At 29.6% G+C, this 19,399-nt stretch overlaps 1 protein-coding gene and 1 long non-coding RNA gene across 4 annotated transcripts; one reads left to right on the plus strand and one right to left on the minus strand.

Annotated features, from left to right (window-relative positions):
• Positions 1 to 382: 382 nt before the first annotated feature.
• LOC131173949 (uncharacterized) lies at positions 383 to 18,407 on the minus strand. Of its 2 annotated transcripts, none has more exons than XR_009144284.1 (3): positions 18,283 to 18,407; positions 15,302 to 15,561; positions 383 to 720 (listed from the first exon to the last, which is right to left on the minus strand). It is a non-coding gene; the product is annotated as an uncharacterized LOC131173949 (long non-coding RNA). The 2 variants fall into 2 exon arrangements; XR_009144285.1 differs by having other exon boundaries at positions 18,251 to 18,388.
• Positions 6,084 to 8,266, plus strand: LOC110647515 (transcription factor CYCLOIDEA). 2 transcript variants are annotated; one of them, XM_058136834.1, is made up of 3 exons: positions 6,084 to 6,336; positions 6,544 to 7,930; positions 8,048 to 8,266. In XM_058136834.1, the coding sequence occupies exons 2-3, from the start codon at positions 6,809 to 6,811 to the stop codon at positions 8,102 to 8,104; spliced, it is 1,179 nt and encodes a 392-aa protein (XP_057992817.1). In that variant the 5' UTR covers positions 6,084 to 6,336; positions 6,544 to 6,808; the 3' UTR covers positions 8,105 to 8,266. The 2 variants fall into 2 exon arrangements, with proteins under 2 accessions (XP_057992817.1, XP_057992819.1); XM_058136836.1 differs by lacking the exon at positions 6,084 to 6,336 and having other exon boundaries at positions 6,358 to 7,930.
• Positions 18,408 to 19,399: the final 992 nt, after the last annotated feature.

Consider the following 19,399-nt stretch of genomic DNA (forward strand, 5'->3'; position numbering starts at 1 on the left):
CGAACTCGCTACAGGTATTAGTTTTCAACCCCGAACCCATTTTAAACCTGATTATATATTACCAAAATCCGTCATATTAGGATTTGATCGGATCGCGTATCCTCAAAAAGCCGACCCGTTGCCATCTCTAATTGTAATCGTCAAAAACCAAAATTGGAATCACTTTAAAACCAGATCAAAACCAGCCTAAAATAGTCTGAATCCGAACTGATTCCAATTCAAGCCTCCAAAAATTAAGGAATCAACGATTTTGACCCAAAACCGACCCCTTGGTTAGGTTTACTTGCTATTCCTATTATAGAACTTGTCCTATATACATATTATACCTAGGGTATCAGAATCAGACCACAACACAAAAGAACAAAGGAAAGACAATGCAAAAAGGAAATGAAAAATTATGCTTTGCTTTCTTGAGGTAAATATAATGTTCTTTTCTATTTTTCATCTCATTGTGTAAGGATACCATTGTCTCCTTCTTATTCTTCTCTCTGATACATTACTTTTTGCTCAAAAGTTTTTTCACTGTTTCTGCTGTGTTTTTTTATCAAAAGACTCCGACAAGCTGTACTATGTTATTACAAAATTTTATTTTACCCAATCACACACAAAGGGCATTGTCGTATTCAGCTCTCTTCATATTATAAACGACACACATCTTCTTCCCATTTGCATTTGGCAAGCAAATAATGAAGCATCAAATCAAGGGCCCCTCCCCCAATACTGGCATCAACAATTAGCTAGGTTAAAATGCTTATCAAAGACTTTTATGGCAATCTAATCAAATCATAACAGAAAATATATATCCCTCTATAATGTAATCGACAAAACCTATCTTGTTTCTTATCATTTTGATGATGGACAAACATTTTTCAAATTGTGGTCCGAGTTGAGATTATCAGTTCTACCAAAACTATCACATGTAATTCACTAATACCAAATGATAACTTACAATTAAAGTCACATAATTTCCTCTAGTTAAATTGAATAAAATAACTTAACCCATATTGAAACATTAGCAAATTAAATCATTGAGTCTTATGATGTAAAAACAACAACAACAATAATAATAATAATAATTGATACTTATTAAAGGACAATTGAATATGCTAATTAGGAGAATTGTTATATATACTCGAAGCACTTTTAAAGAGGAAAAAAAATTAATTTTTCTTTGATTTTAGAGAAGTGGGATTCATATATTTAGAGAGAGTATGCATATGTGTTGAGTACATTAAATAATCTCTTTATATATTAAATCTGATAAACTCAAATTCAATTCCCATACATGTGTAATAAAAAATAAGGACAATCAAAATTATTCATTAAATATTATTAGTTTTCAGTTGAAAATAAGTTAAATTACGTGCATGTTGTTGCAGGTTTATAAAATATTTTTTTATATATATATTTTGTAATAATTAGCAACGAGATTATTATTATATTTTTCATGCTAAAAAAAAAAAAGAATGTAATTATTTCCAAAGTCATTGTTAAAGTGAATATTGATTTTGAAAATGGGTTTAGCATTTATATAATGTCACAATATAAAAAATTCATTTAAAGTTATTTTAATAAATAATAATGATAATAAATATAAATCTAATAATTAAATAATTAAATTAAATAAATATAAAAGAAAAATTAAATAAAAAATTAAATAATTACACAAGTCATACTCAACTAGTTGAAAAATTAAAATAAACTGAAATTAAAAAGATTTTAAAAATAAAAAGTACTTAAAGAAAAAGTGTGCTTGGATGAATGGTTGAGTTATAAAGAGATGGGAGTATTTTCTAGCATTTTTATGCAAAAATAATAAAAAATTAAAAAAAATTAAAGAAAAAAAATAAAAAAAAGTATTTTACTTTTGAATAATGTAGGTATCATTTTAATACATTATGCAAAAAGAATAACTAATTTAAAAAATAATTTTTAAATGTAAAAAAATAAATTAAAAAAGAAAAAGAAAAAACATTGTCCACACTAACAATGAAATATAAAAAAGTATAAAATGAAAAAAAAAATTAAATGATTTTATAAGTCATACTTAAGTGGTGAAAAATTAAAATAAATTAAAATTTAAAAACATAAAAAAAAAATAATTAAAAGAAAAAAGGTATTTAGATACATGGTGAGTCATCAAAGAGAGAGCACTTAGATGATAATTATTAAGTACACATAAAAAAGAACATTACAATTATTATATTTATAATATTTTATATTTATTATAATTTTAAATAATCTATTGATATAAACAATCATTTTAAAGAAATAAATTTATAATTAAATAAATATTTAAAAGGATAATATGATTTAAATAAGAAATAAAATAAAATTAACTACTAGTTGATTATAAATAACTATGAAAATAGAGGTAATTCAAATCATAGCAAAATAGATGAATTAAATAAATAACTATGAAAATAGATGAATTAAATCTTTGATACTCGTTAAATGATAACCGAATATATCATTAAACACATTATTTGTTTCTAGTTGAAAATTTTCTTACCTAATATGAAATTTTTGTATAATTCAAAAAAAATTAATAATTTATAAAAAGAACCATATATATTTATATGAGGATAGAAATACTAAAATTTTATGTTTTAGGTGCAGTTAATAATTTCTTGCCAATTTGAAGTTATTTATTGATAATACAATTCTTAAAAATGGTAGCTCGGACCATGTCCAGTATCCATATGTTATTGTATTATCATTTGTCCTCCCCGACTCCCCTCCCTCTTACTTGGCCAATTTTGGTCAATTATAAACTAGTCTTTTTTTCTTTTCTTTTCTTTTCTTTTCTTTCTACATATTTGACTTGTTTCGAATTTGATTTGTATGGAGTGAAAATAAAAAGATATTTTTCCCATTCTAGATCACCGTAATCCACCCGTATAATAATATATTATTATTTTTTATTAAAAAATAATTTATTTTTATATATTTAAATATTATAATTTTAACAAAAAATATATTATTAAAATAATATCTAAAACATATATTTCTAATTATATTTTATTTTTTAATAAATAAATTTATATTATATACTAATAAATTAAAAAAAAATTATGTGAAGAAACTCGCCCCGTCCTACTCATTAATGAAGATGTCCCCACCTTGATCCTAAACTCTTGAAGAACGAAAACAGAAAGAGTTATCCTCGCCTCCAATTCGTTCGTTGCCATTCCTAAGAGAGTTTTATCATTATTAAAATTCAGGTTTTACGTATTTTATTTTATTATCTTCCAACCAATTAGAAAATTCTCCAATAGCACTCATGCCCATAATTCACAATTTAAATTCTAAAAACCATATCTAAAAAAAAAAAATCAACATGCAAGTTAAATAAAAAAATGGGTGTTACAAAACAACTTCAATAATAGAAATCAAAGAACATGAGGAAAAATGGTATCTGATGTGTGCACAAGCTAGACAAAAGCGACATGTCACACCAAGCGTGAATTGGGATAGGACATTTACACTTTCTTAATAGTGTTTTGCTTTATCAGCTTATTTAGTGCAACCGCCCTTCAATATTTTCATTTCAATGGACTTCTTTCACTTATCGTGTAAAACTTGATCCCAATAAAGCGTAAGTCATTGATTAAGTTTAGACTAAGATAACCCCTTCTTATTTTAGAAAATTTTTTGCCTAGACCAAATCTATTATAGATTCAAAATACAATAAACACTATGAGAATCACATATAAGATATGTAAGATTTATATATTTTTATCTTGACTAGAGATGATAATGGATGAAATTTTTGCGGGTACATATCCGACTAAACATTAATAAGACGAATTTGGATAACCATGATCAAGTTCGGGTTTGTAAAATATACAGTACCTGTAAAGAGTTTCAGTTAAGTTTAAATTTTATATGTTGAGTATCTATTAGTCGAACCATTTATTTTAAATATTTAATTAAATGTAAAATATTTTTTATAATAATATTTATAAATTTTTATATTTTTTAAATAAAACATAATTTAAATATTTTATGAAATTATTAAAATTTCAAAATATAAATTATTAATAAAAATAATTTTTTATATAAATTATTAATTAAAATATATAAAATTAAAAGGACTGAAATATTTTTTAAGTAATAATAATCGAATTTGAGATAAATTCGAGTTCAGATAAGTTGATTTTCACGTGTATCCTACTCACAGCCATCCCTAATCTTGACTCTATACTAGATATTTTATCCTAAAAAATTAAACATGTAATCAGCCATTGATTGTTAGTCAAGTATTTACTCTATAGTATGAGAGATTAAGGACCCTTAGAAATTCTAATGCATTACTCATCAATTAAACTAGCTATCTAATATGGATTAATTTAAAGTAAAAGAATTATTTGGTGCCCATGTCAAACCACACCCTTCATTCAACAAATATATATATATATATATATATATATATATATATATATATATATATATATATATTATTTTTTTATTTTTATTTTTTTTTTATGGTGCCCAAATTAATGAGGTCCTACTAAGTAGGTGCAGCTATATGGTCCTTCAAATATTTATGGTGGCTTGGATCTTATATATGTATGCAACAAGGATATTTTATAAAAGGCAAAATGACTTTATTTTCCATCACCACTTTTAAAATTATTGTTATTATTATTTTTAAATTGAGTTAAAAAAAAAAAACACATCAAATTCGTCAAAATGCCAAAGGGTACTTGAGGGTCTTATAATCCAAAGATCATGATACCAGATATATTAAGGTAGTGCAGAAAAAATTGTCCTACTAGTTATTGAAATTCTTGGCTACAAATGGAAAATGGTTCATCCCCTAAGAGACTTGATACCAAATGATTATGGGGAAGAGCGAAAGAGAAAGAAAAAAAGACAAAAGAATATAGATACATAAATGTGCATGTGTGTATAGGAAGGAAGTTTGATTAAAACCACAAAAATGGGTTTTTGGTACAGGCAGAGAACTCACCAAGGAAATGAAAGCACTGAAAGAGTATGCAAGACTTTAGGGTTTTATGCTCTCATTATCACCCACTTCTTCAAAAATGGTGCAATATTCACCACCTTTTATTCGTAGTTATCACCTTGTTGAAAGCAACCCAAGAACTAACCCATGGCTTGCTCTCCCCCCATATCATGTGGTCCTCCTAATAATGCCAGTCTAAAAAGGTCAGGCTCAGCTAGAGAGAGAAGATTTTTAGGTAAGTGGGAGAGAAAACGGCATGCATAAATGGAAAGGAAAAAAAATTAAAAAAAGTGAGACTCAAAGGGGGTACTAGATATATATAGTCTCTCTTCAATTGTAGACAAGAATTATTGCCATTTCTAAATAAGGAGAGAGGGTTCTTGAAGACTGAAGTTATGGCAAGAAGTGATTGGCCAGCTAGGGTTTTTCTGGAGAGATCGGGGTCTTGTATTGTATATATGTAGCTATGAATATATATATAGTATAGCACCTAGCACCAGCAGCAACCCTTAACCCTTCTTTATTTCCTTGACATTGTTTTGTATTAGCTCCCAAAGAAAAGAAAAAGCACTAGCTACTACGCATGGGTTGGGAGAGAACATCCCTTTCCTCTTCTTACAGGGTATGTAAAGAAAGTGAGAGAGATAGAGTAATGGGTTTTCTCCTTTTGAGTGAAAGCGACATTTACTCACACACAGTCAAAGGAGCACTGGGCTCTCTCATGAGTCATGACAGGCTGAGGCTGAGGCTGAGACAACCACCAATATATGCCCTTTGAGTGAAATAATTGTACTTCCTTCCAGGGCTTAGACACAGCCACGTGGACGTTTAATTTCTATTTTCCAATTAAAATTATTTAAGCTAATAATAATATATTTAAATTATATGAATCTTCCCATAATATGTCACGGCCCTGTGACACAACCAACCCTAACCCACATACTCAAAAGAAAAAGAAAATTTCAATATGGAGTGCATGCAACTTCTTCTCTCTCACCTGCTACCACGTGAAGTGGCACCAATGCTTTGTGTTTCCTATCCTATCACTTCCCAAACATTGCTGTCTTTCTCAACCTTTCTTTCTCTTTCATGCTTTTAGAACCCAAGACCCAACTTCTAAGTTCTAATTAATCTCTGAATTAAAAAAAAAAAAAAAGAAGCTATAGTATAGTCTCTCTCAGTCAATTTGTCTCCAATAAATTCCCTTTCCTTGTGTGCCTTAAACTCCCACCATCATTATTCAAAAAAAAAAAAATCTCTCTCTTTCTCTTTCTCTCTGTCTTTGCAGCCCCCATGGACATAAGGTACTTGTGCTCTGCTGTCTTTCTCAAGCTCTAGTCCTTTGGCTCTGCGGGAAAGGGAAGGTAAAATGGACTTCTCTCTCTATATATATCTCTCTCACCCCACATAAACTTGGCACTAAGTACTAACTCAGCAACACCACCACCACCACCACATGCACAGCTCCTCAACATACATAGAAAAACAGTGTTTGTTGATCCTGATGTGGGTTGGATCACAGAAACTAATGGCTGTCTTTCTCACTAACTGCTTTTCTTGATTCCTTGCAGATCAAGAGAAAGAGGTTGATGAAATTGAAAAAGATATGGGATTTGCTAGAGCTATAGCTAGATTAATGTCCTAGCTAAAGCTAAGTAGCTAATATAATAATTCTATCTTATTCCGGTGGTGTGTATATACGTATATGTGTCATTCACAAGCTCCAGTGTAATACTACTACTCTCCACTCCAGCTGCCAGCTTAATTCTATCTAACAGAGACAGTTAGGTTTTGTTGTGTATTGCCCATTGTAAAGAAACTTCACAATTCTTGAATATGTTTCCGTCAAGCAACAATGGCAATGACCCCATCTGCTATAGTGACCAACAAGAAGGTCACAACAGGCCCTTTTTCAATGACATCACTCTCAATTCTAAACATGATGAATTTCCTTTTTCTTTCTTCCACTTGCCTTCTTCTTTTCTTTCTTCTGATCAATTAGAATTGCAAGACCATGATTTTTTTCTCCATCAAAGCCATGACCTTTTACTTCACCACCACCACCAACCCTTGATCAGGGCTCTTGCTTCCACCACTGGTGCAGCATCAGTTGAGACCATTCTTGACATGGTGGATTCCAACAAAAACGATGCTAACAAGAAATCCCACATCGCTTCTTCTGACCAGATCCAAAGAAAGAGATCTTCCAAGAGAGATCGCCATAGCAAGATTCACACAGCTCAAGGACCTAGAGACCGCAGAATGAGATTGTCCCTTAAAGTCGCCCGAGAATTCTTTGATCTGCAGGACAAGCTACGCTTTGATAAAGCTAGCAAAACTGTTGAGTGGCTGCTCATACAGGCAAGACCAGCGATCAAGAAACTATCTAGTGGTGTCCCCCAGTTAAATTACAGCTTCAGTGTTGGCACCAAGAGTGCATCTTCTACTTCAGAGTGTGAAGTGGTGTCTGGAATTGATGATGAGGCAGCTGCCATTAAAGCCACCACCAAGATTTCTAATGTTAAAACCTCATCACCTTCATGTGTCAACAATAAGGGGAAAAAGGCTAAACCATCACGTAAAAGTGCATTCGACCCACTAGCAAAAGAGTCAAGGGAGAAGGCAAGAGCAAGAGCAAGGGAAAGAACAAGAGAAAAGCTGTGGAGTCGAAGAATCGACGAATCAAAGCCATGTGAAGAAGCAAAAAACCATGAATTGAACCAATTAACCTACTGTATTCCCTTTGAGACAGGTGAAGAATCAGGCACCCAAACTCACACTATGAATCCTAATCCCTTGGAGATGCTGGCTCGTGAGGTGAAAGCACCAAGCTCACACGAGCAAGCTCGATTAGTAACCACAGAAGGCATGACTGATGATTCATTGGTGATCATGGGGAAGTGGAGCCCATATGCTTCCATTATCAATCATCTGTGCAACACTGCGATGCCCCAAGAGGTAAGTTCCAAGGAAGTAGTAGTAGTCTTTCAGTTGATTTGAATAGCATTAAATTGTCACACGCACACGCACATATATATCAGTTAATTGTTATTTTATAGTACTAATTTATTGCAGCATCAAGGTACAAACTTGCAATCTTTATTCAAGTCATGGGAGGCCTATAACAGTTAGATGATGATATGTCAAGTCAAGTAGACAAAAGAATTTGAAGAATGCTATGTATGGCTTTTCTTTCTGTTTGGAATTAATGTGAAATAGAGAAGTGTATGTGTATCTTTCTTTCTGCAATTTTCTTGTGAACTGTTTTATCAATGATTAAATTGTTCATCAGCAGTCTTCAATTCTCTCTCTCTCTCTTTCTCTCTCTCTCTCTCTCTCTCTCTCTCTCTCTCTCTCTCTCTCTCTCTCTATATATATATATATATATATATATATATATATATATATATATGTGCACACACACACCAGAAAAGAAATAGATTAGAGGGCTTAAAATATCACAGATTTTCTAGCTTGTTTCTTTTATTGTGTGTGTGTGTGTGTGTGGGTGGGTGAGGGGGGGGGGGGGGGGTTTGGGGTGTGTGGGGTGTCTCTTGAAGTCAATTTGCATATGCTATATATATATATATATATGTGTGTGTGTGTGTGTGCACACACACCAGAAAAGAAATAGATTAGAGGGCTTAAAATATCACAGATTTTCTAGCTTGTTTCTTTTATTGTGTGTGTGTGTGTGTGTGTGTGTGTGGGTGGGGGGGGGGGGGGGGGGGGGGTGTGTTTGGGGTGTGTGGGGTGTCTCTTGAAGTCAATTTGCATATGCTATAAAAAAAAAAAGTTTCCCTTTTCTATTAATTGTTTTCCTCCAGTTAGAAGACAGTTTCAGTCTGTTTTTAGGGTTGCTTATTATCAATTGTTTAATTCACATATAAATATATTTGTATTTCTTTTAATATTTATTTTCTTGTGCTTAGAAAGAGACTTCCCAAGTGCTTTCCTATAGAATGAATTCATCACCTAAAACTTTAAGGAAAAGATTGAGTAGAATTTTCTTGTGCTTAGAAAGAGACTTCCCAAGTGCTTTCCTATAGAATGAATTCATCACCTATAACTTTAAGGAAAAGATTGAGTAGACAGACGAAGTGTCATGTTCTCATAGCATGCTGACTCTGTAGTGCTTGAAAAGTCAGCACATCATGCATCTATTCAATTTTATATAAATAATATTTATAGTTTTTGGTTTTCTGGCTATTGAGGCATGTTTAGAGCCCTCCCTTAACCTAACTCATCAGCAATCAACTTAATTAAAGACTACGTCGTAAGTTCAAGCCTGAACTTCACATGCTAGACAACATTAATTTGGGAGTGTCAACCTACCTGAAGAAATTAATTGATTAGTTTATTGAAGCCCTTTGGAGTTCATCACTAGCTAGGAATGTAGTCTAAATATTACTATAGGATTTATTAAATTTCAGTTGAAATTAATTTGGCAAATAAATTATTATTATTATTTTAAGGGTTTGCCCTGATTTGCATGATGGAAATGAGTTGCATATGCACAGTAATTCTCAATTGAGGCTCTGTGGTTCTACTGTATTAGTGTGTGTTCTTAATAGAGTTCCTCTTGTTTGAATGTTTTTGTTGCCATTTAAATGGAATATAGAATAGTATACCCAAAAAGGCATATCTGTGGTTGCTTGTGAGTGTGCATGAGCAATGCATAATGTGATCTGATCTGTAGCAGTGTAAGTGTTAGAAACTTATAAATAGGTTAGTGATTACAAAAGCTAGTGAATAAATGAACAAGTTGATCATAATATGCTTGTGATTAAAGACCATTTTTATAAATTTATGATACTGTTAATAACAATAATGCAACAATTTACTATGAGTAGTTAATAGTATGGTATCTCTCGGGTATAATTGAATTAATGGGTAGAGTAAGGCTTTGAATGTAATAGTGTATTTTGTATGAATTATTTGAATGATAGTGGTAGATGTAATGTTAATAGATATAGCCTTATGTTAAGAAGATGAACCATATAAATATTGTTACATTTACTTGATTTATTTTCTTTATTGGTTTAACTCTTTCATAGTCGCAACAAGGTAGATTTAATTGTAACAAATTGGTATCAGAGTTACAAGTTGATTCTAACAAGTTTGATTGAAGGTGTAGCTGCTGCAGTATGTTGAAAGTTGTGTACGAAAGAATAGTGAACCAAGCTCAGGGTTATGGAGAACTGAAATTAAGATGGAAACCTTGATGCAAAATCAAGAAACTGATAAAAACTAGAGAAGAAAGAAGCAAATTACACTTAAGAAGAATTAAAGAACAAAGAATTGAAGATTTGAAGAGTTTAACCTCAAACATAGAGATTTGAAACGAAAGGAAGTGTTCGACAATAGCTCTCCTTTATTGGTTTCAAAAACTGATAAGCCTTCGGATAGTAATATCAACCGGATCAATTCCCGTCTCCGTAATCTTCCTGGTAGTAGTGAATCTGCCAACCTTTTTGATGCCAAAGATGAAGCTAGGCAAATAATTATTTTGGGGAAAAAGCTTAGTTTAAACTTCGCAGAACCAGATGATATGGTTTTGTGCTTCCTTACTAACCAAATTAAGTCAGATAGGGCTTTGTGGGAGTCCTCAGGTCTATAAGCTTTTGCCTCTTTTGGTCATTTTTCATTATTTCTTCCCCTTAGTTTTTTTTTTTCAACTCTTAGTTGGGGATTTAGACCTTTTTTGGTTTTTCTTTTGGCTAGGTTCCTTATTTTAGAACACTTTGTTCTATTTTATGGTTTCATTTCTGTCGAGGTTGTATTTGCCTCTTCATTTTTTGAATTGTTGGCTCGCTTTAGGGATTTCTTTGTCTTGCTGCATGTGGGTTTGCCTTGCATAGGTTCTTTACATTGCTTCCCTTTCTTGGATTTCATGGTCTTGTTGCTACTCCATTAATCTGTCTTCTACCATCTTTCTTCATTGATGCTGTGTTTAGTGGTTTGGGAGTTAGTTTGCTACTTTCTCTACCTATGCTTTGGTTTGCTATGAAACTTGATTTTGTTATTTTCTAACTGCTCTTTTAAATTCATTATATCATGAAACCTTTTGCAATAGTGCGGTTTGTTGTGATTTGGTTTTATAATTCCAATTGATAGAGTGGTTATGAGGCTTTTGGATCTTTGTTTTTCTGTGATTTGGTTTTGAATCCTTGAGCAAAGGTTTGGTTCTTGAGCTTTCAGTTGTTATTAGCTTGGATGTGTTTGTGCTTCTCATAAATGGGCTCTAGATGGTTTTTTTTTTTTTTTTTTTTTTTTTTTTTTGTAGTTGCTCCAGTTCATTACCTTTTACATCCTTTTGGTTCTCCACATTTTGTACTAACTAAGGATTCTATGTGATCTTTGGTTTAGCTTAGATTTTTGCTATCATTTCCTAGTTTTTGCTACTGTATTCGGGTTGTATGCTCTTGTCTCCCGGGTATTTTCTTGATTTTATCTTAATAAATATTTTCTCTTATTAAAAAAAAAAACACTTAAGAATGTGAGGTATGCATGGTTGATAGATCTAAAGTGAAAGTAGAGATTTGTTAGGATATGACCTAAGATCCTAACGTGATTTGGGAAATATATTTTCTTAATTTAAATGAAAAAAATATTCTTCAGTTGGATAGAGAATTTACTATGTAGTTTAGTATTCATATTTTAATATTGTTCCTATTTGAATAGGATTCTTGTTGAGATTAGGATTGAGGATAATAATACTATAAATAGAAGCATTGTATAAGAAGTTATTTCTTTTAGCTCATAAAAGTAAAAAGGACATAGTCCAAAGGGAATAAACTATTGTTTGTTGCAGCTCATAGAGAGAGAGGGCTATTGCCCATTATGTGAAGTTGTAATAGTAAATGATTTAGTTATATCTACAAGAGAAAGAGAATAGAAAAAGAAACTACAAGTGAAATATAGAGTTTCATGTTCACATTTATTAGTTTGGCAAATGAAGAATTGAAAAATTAAGAGCCTATTTACTTGTAAAAAACAATTTTATGCTTTTCAATTTTTTATTTTCTAAGAAAATTTTCATTTTCATTTTTTATACAAAACAAGGAAAAACATACATTCACTTGTTAATAATAGAAAATAATTTTTTTAATCTAAAGATTAAAAAATTCATATTTTTTATAATTAAAGAATAAATTACTATAGAATATATTTAAAACTTATCTTACCTTGATATTATTTTAATATGTGTTATTCATTTATTCTATAGTAATATATTAATTTTTATTTTTATTTTAATAACTTATTTTAAAATTTTTTAATATTGATTCAGAATTAGTCTCAAATAAAATTGAATGGTAAAAACTGATACATATAGCTAACTCCAACTAATTTTAAACTAAGATTTAGTTGTTGCTATAAATAAATATTTTCTTAAACAAAAATTCAACTTTAGTTATGAAAAATGATAGTACACATTTTCATTATAAAAAAAAAAACATTATTTTTCATTTAGAAAATAATTAAAAAAAATTAACCTTTTGTTATAAAAAAAAAATAACTTGACATTATTTTCCAAATCTAGGTTAACTTTTGAAAATTTGATTTTTTATAATGAAAATGGAATCAGGACATGTTTTACACCATTTTCATTATAAAAAAATCATTGTTTTTTTATTTAGAAAATAGTTGAAAAATAAACATTTTTTTTATATAAAAAAACTGGAAATATATATATATATATATATATATATATATATATATATATATCCCAACAAAAAATATTGACTTTTCTATAACTTCAATTATATTATAACTTTTAACAACTAAAATTAAATAATTATTAAAAAAATATTTATTTACAATAATAAAAAAAATCATATTATTATAAGATAAATAAATAAAACATTTAAAAAATTAAAATTAAAATAAATTCCCAAATATATATTTTAATAATTTTTTAGTTAATTATGAAATATATGAATTTATATTTTTTAATTCTTAAATTAAAAAACTATTTCCTATTATTGATAAAAAAAAAACATGTTTTATGTTCATTATTATTTTTCATGAAAAATAAAAATTGAAATTTTTTTAAAAAATAGAAAATATTTTTTAAAAAATAGAAAATATTTTTTAAAAAATAAAATATATTTTTTACAAGTAGATAGATACTAAAAGTTTGCAAACGATTATCTTCGGCAAAATGGTTAAATTCACTTCTAAATTTTGATGTGAGAATCAAATTTGTCCAACTTGAAGTTTTTGTCCATATCTTTCATTCTAAGGCTAAATTAACCATTTACTATCAGAATTTTAGAGTGTGAAATAGAGCGCAATGAAAGTAATTAAAAAATTAAAATAAAATGTCAAATTTGCCCTTAAACTTTGAGGCAATGTCAAATTTACCTAAATTTAAGTTTCAATATAAATTAGCCCGTAACTTTCATTTTAAAGTCAAATTAATCCTCTCTTGTCAGATTCCAGCATATAAAATAATAATATTATGTAAAATTAAAAATAATAATACAATTATAAAATTTCTTTGCATCAAATATGAAAATTTCCACGTTAAATAAATCAATAATATTGAAAAGGCCTACAAATAGTTTTTTCAAAGTTTTTTAAATAATTAGCTATTTTTCATGTCATTTGAAGAAAAAGAATAAAATATTATTTTTAAGAACATCCCTTTGAAACTCAATTTTAATCCTACATCAAGCATAAAAAAAAAAAAATTACGTTAGTAAAATCAAGAATATTGTAAAGAGCTCAAAAATAACTTTTTTTCCATAATTTTTTAATATAAAAACAATTTATAAATAAGTTTTGTAACTAGAAAAAAATTATAGAAAATAAAAAATTAATATTACATTAAAAATGTGCTAAACCACTTGAGGCTCAAGGGCTTATCTCACAAATGCCTCCAGTATGACAAGTGATGGCCTTAATTGGCCCTTAATTGAAAATTATGGACTTATTTAGTCCAAAAGGTGATTTTGGACAAATTTGACACTTGCCTCAAAGTTTAATTTTTCAATGCATATTAAATAAGGGCATATTAATAAACTAATAAATAATTTATTATTTTAAAAATAAAAATAACCTATAATTTAAGACAAATTAAAAAAAAAATCATCTTTATGAGGTGGATAGAGTATATATATCCTGATCTAAATAGTGTTGCTTATTTGGAGTTTATGCACTATAAGAATAGATGAAAATGCACGTAAGTTTATGTTAAATTAGTAAAGGTATTCTTATTATCTTGCTCTTTATTTATTCAATTTAATTAATGGAGGGGAATTCAGATATCATGGATATACAAGATTATTTGAGTTCATACTTCACTCTTAAATAATCTTACATTTATTATTAGATTGAGGTACCGTTTCTTATTATTGATCTTGTTGGTAATAGCAGTAAAACCCCAAAATCGATATCTTGCACGAGTACATATAAAATGACTGCTAGGACATTACATATATATGTAAGCTGAAATGTGTTGGGAAAATGCATGCGTGAGTTGTCTAGGGATAAAATTCCCATATTAGAAAGAGATGATATAAGTAAATGGCATATAAGTGGAAAAGACTTATACTAATGATTTTGGATCGAACATTTTCCCCAAGCATTTTAGGAGCTCACTGGATCTTCACAAATTGATATAAAAGTTGGACGAGTATGGAGGCGGTACTCCTCCGACATGTGGATAGAAGAAAGGAGACTGATGGACAGCGGAATGGTGATTCTAAAAAAAAAAAAAAGAAAAGTCCAGGAGAATAGTAAGGGGCAGTCCTGAAGAAGACCAAACTGGTGGAGTAGTAAGGTATACTCGTAAAGAAAAGTAGAGCAGTGGAGTAGTGATTCTCGATACACATGATTGTTGTAGCCTCTCTCTTAGAGGCACATGCTGTTATTAAAAAAAAAAAAAAAAAAAAAAGCCTTTCAATGACAGAAAAATAGATTCATCGCTAAATTTATCGTTAATAATATAGGTTAGAGGCGGATCTATTGCTAATTCATGTTGTTAATAACATTGGTTATTAATAGTATTTTTTTTACGGTGCTAATCGATTTTAGTTTGATGGCAGACTTAGTATGAATTTTGAGAGAGAGCAGACTCAATAAAGCCCAGTGTGAGAGAGACTAACACTAAATTAAGTGTGAATTATTTTAAAAGTTTGAGCTAAATATGATGTCAAGTTCATATATATGAGTGTAGTTTTTTCACAAGGTAATTCAATAAAGATTATATTAAGTTATTTTAGACTTTTCCAAACCTTAACATAATGATTGAAAACACAACTAATTTATATATATACGTATATAATTTGGAAAACACACACTAAAAGAAAATGAACAACTGACCTGATCATTAGGTGATGGTTTGCAGTATATACTGTGGCCAAAACGATTAAATCTTCCAATAATGATGAGCAATAGAAATCATGGAGCAAAACAGAGGTCCACAACCTTCGAGTTTTATGTTTGGCATGTGAAATGGAAGGTGATTGTCACGATCACAATTGCCTAGTTTCAAGATAGCTGGATCAGATCAGGCCTCCATTTACCCTTTCCGTCCTTTCTTTTTGTTTTGCCAAGACGTACAGACATTTGTGTCAAATCACCTTCAAAGAAAAAGAAAGGGAAAGGGAAAGAAAAAGAAGAGAAGGTTATCCTTGCCTGTTTGTGCACTTGCTAGACATATATTTGCTACCTTGATCAGTGTTTGTATATGGATATATGATATGGGCCCTTAACTAGGTACAACAGCTGTGGATGAGGTGAATGAATACCAACTAAGTACTTGATTGAAAAATGAATGCTGTTTTCTTGAACATGATCATCTCATAGTTGCTAGATTTTCCTAAAGCCCTGGGTTCCGCAACTCAGATTTCGCGTTCCAAAACACGAAACCTTTTGCATCCCAAATCTCTTGGGAACGCTTTTTGGTTCTCTAAATCAAGCGATCCCATTTCATTATACTCAACACAAAATCAAAGTGAAAAAGAAGAAGATCCTATTAATTTTTTCTTATTTTTTCTTCTCTTTTTTTTTTAATAAAATAAGAGTACCTAAAATGTTAATATACAAAGGAAAAAAAAAAAGAGGAAGAATAGAAATAAGAACAAAAAATGGTAAGGAATAATAGCCGTGAAACCTTAAGAAAAGAAAGAAGGAGAAACTTTCTAGAAAAAATCTCATATCTCACATTCTCTCTCTGCATTACTATTTTAATCTTCATTGGCTTAGGTGATAGTGCATATGAGTTGCTAATTTCATATGCTATTAAGTTCAATAAGGTCTATTAAATAATTATAATGTGTTATACATATCATTGAACCCTAAATTATAAAGCACATTAAATGTCAATTGAACCTAAATTATACATGTCATTGAACGTTAAGAAAAGAAAAAATGAGAAACTTTCTAGAAAAAAACCTCATATCTCACATTCTCTCTCTGCATTGCTATTTTAATCTTTATTGGCTTAGGTGATAGTGCATAAATGTTGCTAGTTTCACATGCTATTAAGTTCAATAAGGTCCATTAAATAATTATAATGTGTTATACATATCATTGAACCCTAAATTATAAAGCACATTAAATGTCAATTGAACCTAAATTATACATATCATTGAACCTTAAGAAAAGAAAAAATGAGAAACTTTCTAGAAAAAACCTCATATCTCACATTCTCTCTCTGCATTGCTATATTAATCTTCATTGGCTTAGGTGATAGTGCATAAGGGTTGCTAGTTTCACATGCTATTAAGTTCAATAAGGTCCATTAAATAATTATAATGTGTTATGCATTTCATTGAACCCTAAATTATAAAGCACATTAAATGTCAATTAAAAGCTCATCCAATTTAAAATACTATTATTTTTTAAAATATAATTAATAAAAAATTTAATAGTATATTATAAAAAAAATTAAATTTTTAAAATTTTTTTACTAATATTAATGTTGTAAAATATATCCATTATAAAAAATTTAAAAATTATGAAAAAAAAATTATTTTATTGATTATTTTTGGAATAGAGATTATATTAATTAATTATAGATTATGTATATCATAAATTGAATTGATATAATTCACGTATTGCGTACTGAATTAACATATCGATTAAGTCTACTCCCTGCATACTCTATATTTAATTAAGTGACGAATTGCGTACCCATATACGTACCACAATCCAAAACATATCGCGTTACAGGTAACTATGAATCAACTTAGAATATGACTTGACAATTCAGAATTAGTAATTAATGAGCAAGGAAATTAACATTTGGAAGACCTCCTACTATGGAGTAGATATCCATTGACCTATTAATGGCAAATGGGAAGGCTGCAAGAACAGGTTGGTAACTCTTATAAAATTCATTTAATACAGCATTTGCGCCTACTTTTTTTTTTTTTTAATTTACCTTATTTATATGGGAAGCTACAATTTTAATAACAAATGCATCTTTCCCATACTAATAAGGTGGATTTATCAATAAAATTATAATTGTATTAATGGGTACACATTTATGAGAAAAAATATAGAAAATGGTGAGGCAAATGCATTCATTGGCAGCAATATGGAAGATTGTGATACTTTGTGAAAATTATATGCAGTTTCAAGGCTAATCTTGGAAGGATATTTTGAAAAGAAAAGGGTGAAACTAACCAATTAATTAATTATATAGCATGGACAGTATCACTCACCAATAAGTTAGAGACACAAACATTCGTACGGCTTAACTTTTGACTAGATATTATAGTAAACGAAGGCGTGGATTGTACACGTTTTGCTCAAATCCAGAGTGCATAGATAGTGATAAGCTTTAAGGAAAGAAGAGCACAAGAATCCAGGGATATATTAAGTCACAGAGAGATGAAATTCCAAAAGAATACAGAACGGCCAATTATCTTTGGAAGGACGATCAATACTTCAGAGGAGAAAAGAAACAAAAAAGAAGGCATGGATTCAATAGTTGTGTGTATTGGTGATGAAGAGATCATCTAAGAGAGATGCAGACATGCAGTTGGCTTGAGGGTGGAAGCCAGTGAAATGAATATTCTTATCCTTAGGTACTTCCAAGAAGATGACTCAGATTGGACATGATCAATCGTTTGTTTGTGTTTATATCTATGTTGTGTCATAATATTCAGCCATATTAGAAGAAGATGCAAGATTTTTTTTTTTTTTTTAAAGGAGAGAAAGATGCAAGAAATTATTTATAAAGAGAACCACTAAAATTTTATGTGTGTGTGCGTGTGAAAATTGAGAAAAAAAATAATCAAAGATGTTGGAAAAGTAATGTACCAGGAAAATAGAGAAATAGATGGATGAAGTACCAGAATGATGATGACGATAATGCCATTTCTGGTACAGACCTTCTTTCTTTCTTTCCTCTGGTGAAGTTGCTAAGGACCTCTAATATTATGGGAGAAGAGACCACAGTTTTGGAGTAGAAAAATACAAAATTGGTAGCTACTTTTTGACTTTGTAGTCTTTCTTGAGTTAAGAGCCTTGTAGAATTAAAAATATATTATAATTTTAGATATTTTATTTTCTATTAAAGAGTTTAGTGTAACAAAACACGCAAAAATAATAATTTTAAATTTTTCATAAATTATAAGTTAAATATATCTCATGTAAGACATTATCCATATCAGCACAGAACAAATCTAAGTATCAACCTGAAAAGTTTAGACCTTTAAGCGTCGGTTCGCACGTCATTATTAATTCTCAAGCTATTTACCAGTAGAGGTTTTTTATTTTAAAGAATTACCAGTAGAGTTCATTCTGAACATTTATCTTAAGGACTAGGAACCAGCAAACAAGTACCTACATCTATCTATTAGTACTGTTTTTTGAAATGTACTGTTGTTGGCACAAGTTTCTTAATTTGTATTTTTTTTTTCTGTTGCGAAATTAATTAGATAGGTACATTAGTGAAAGCAACTTCTGATCTCACCCTAACAACAGTCGCACTTATTGCCAGGCACAGTCCGAGCAGGTGTCATCACATCATCTGTGTAAAGATTAGCATTTCAAAATGGAGCTCATGCTAATTAGTTAATTTTTTATTTTAAAAAATTAATTAATTTTAAAAATATATTTAACAAAAAATTAATAAAAAGAAATTATTATCCTTACCATTTTTACTTTTTTATTATTATTATTTAGGCGCTATAACAGTATTAAGAGAGCAAGAGAGTTAAACATTGAGAGAACTAATTTCAACACACTTGCAACTAAGCCAATATCAAATCAGGGTGGAGGAGTGAAAGGAAAGGAAAACCCTTAGGCATCAATGATAACATAATAATAATATTATAATTATAATAATAATAATAATAATAATAATAATAATATTATTATTATTATTATTATTATTATTATTATTATTGATACTTGTATTTTTATCATTATAGCACATAGAAAGATTTTGATGAAATTGAGAAAGCT

Source organism: Hevea brasiliensis, chromosome 2 (genome assembly GCF_030052815.1).
Source record: "Hevea brasiliensis isolate MT/VB/25A 57/8 chromosome 2, ASM3005281v1, whole genome shotgun sequence".
Taxonomy (NCBI): Eukaryota; Viridiplantae; Streptophyta; class Magnoliopsida; order Malpighiales; family Euphorbiaceae; genus Hevea; species Hevea brasiliensis.

Coding starts and splice junctions, on each gene's coding strand:
- LOC110647515 (XM_058136834.1), top strand. CDS start 6,809: ATGTTTCCGTCAAGCAACAATGGCAATGACCCCATCTGCTATAGTGAC. Junction 7,931..8,047: donor ACACTGCGATGCCCCAAGAG/GTAAGTTCCAAG, acceptor AATTTATTGCAG/CATCAAGGTACAAACTTGCA.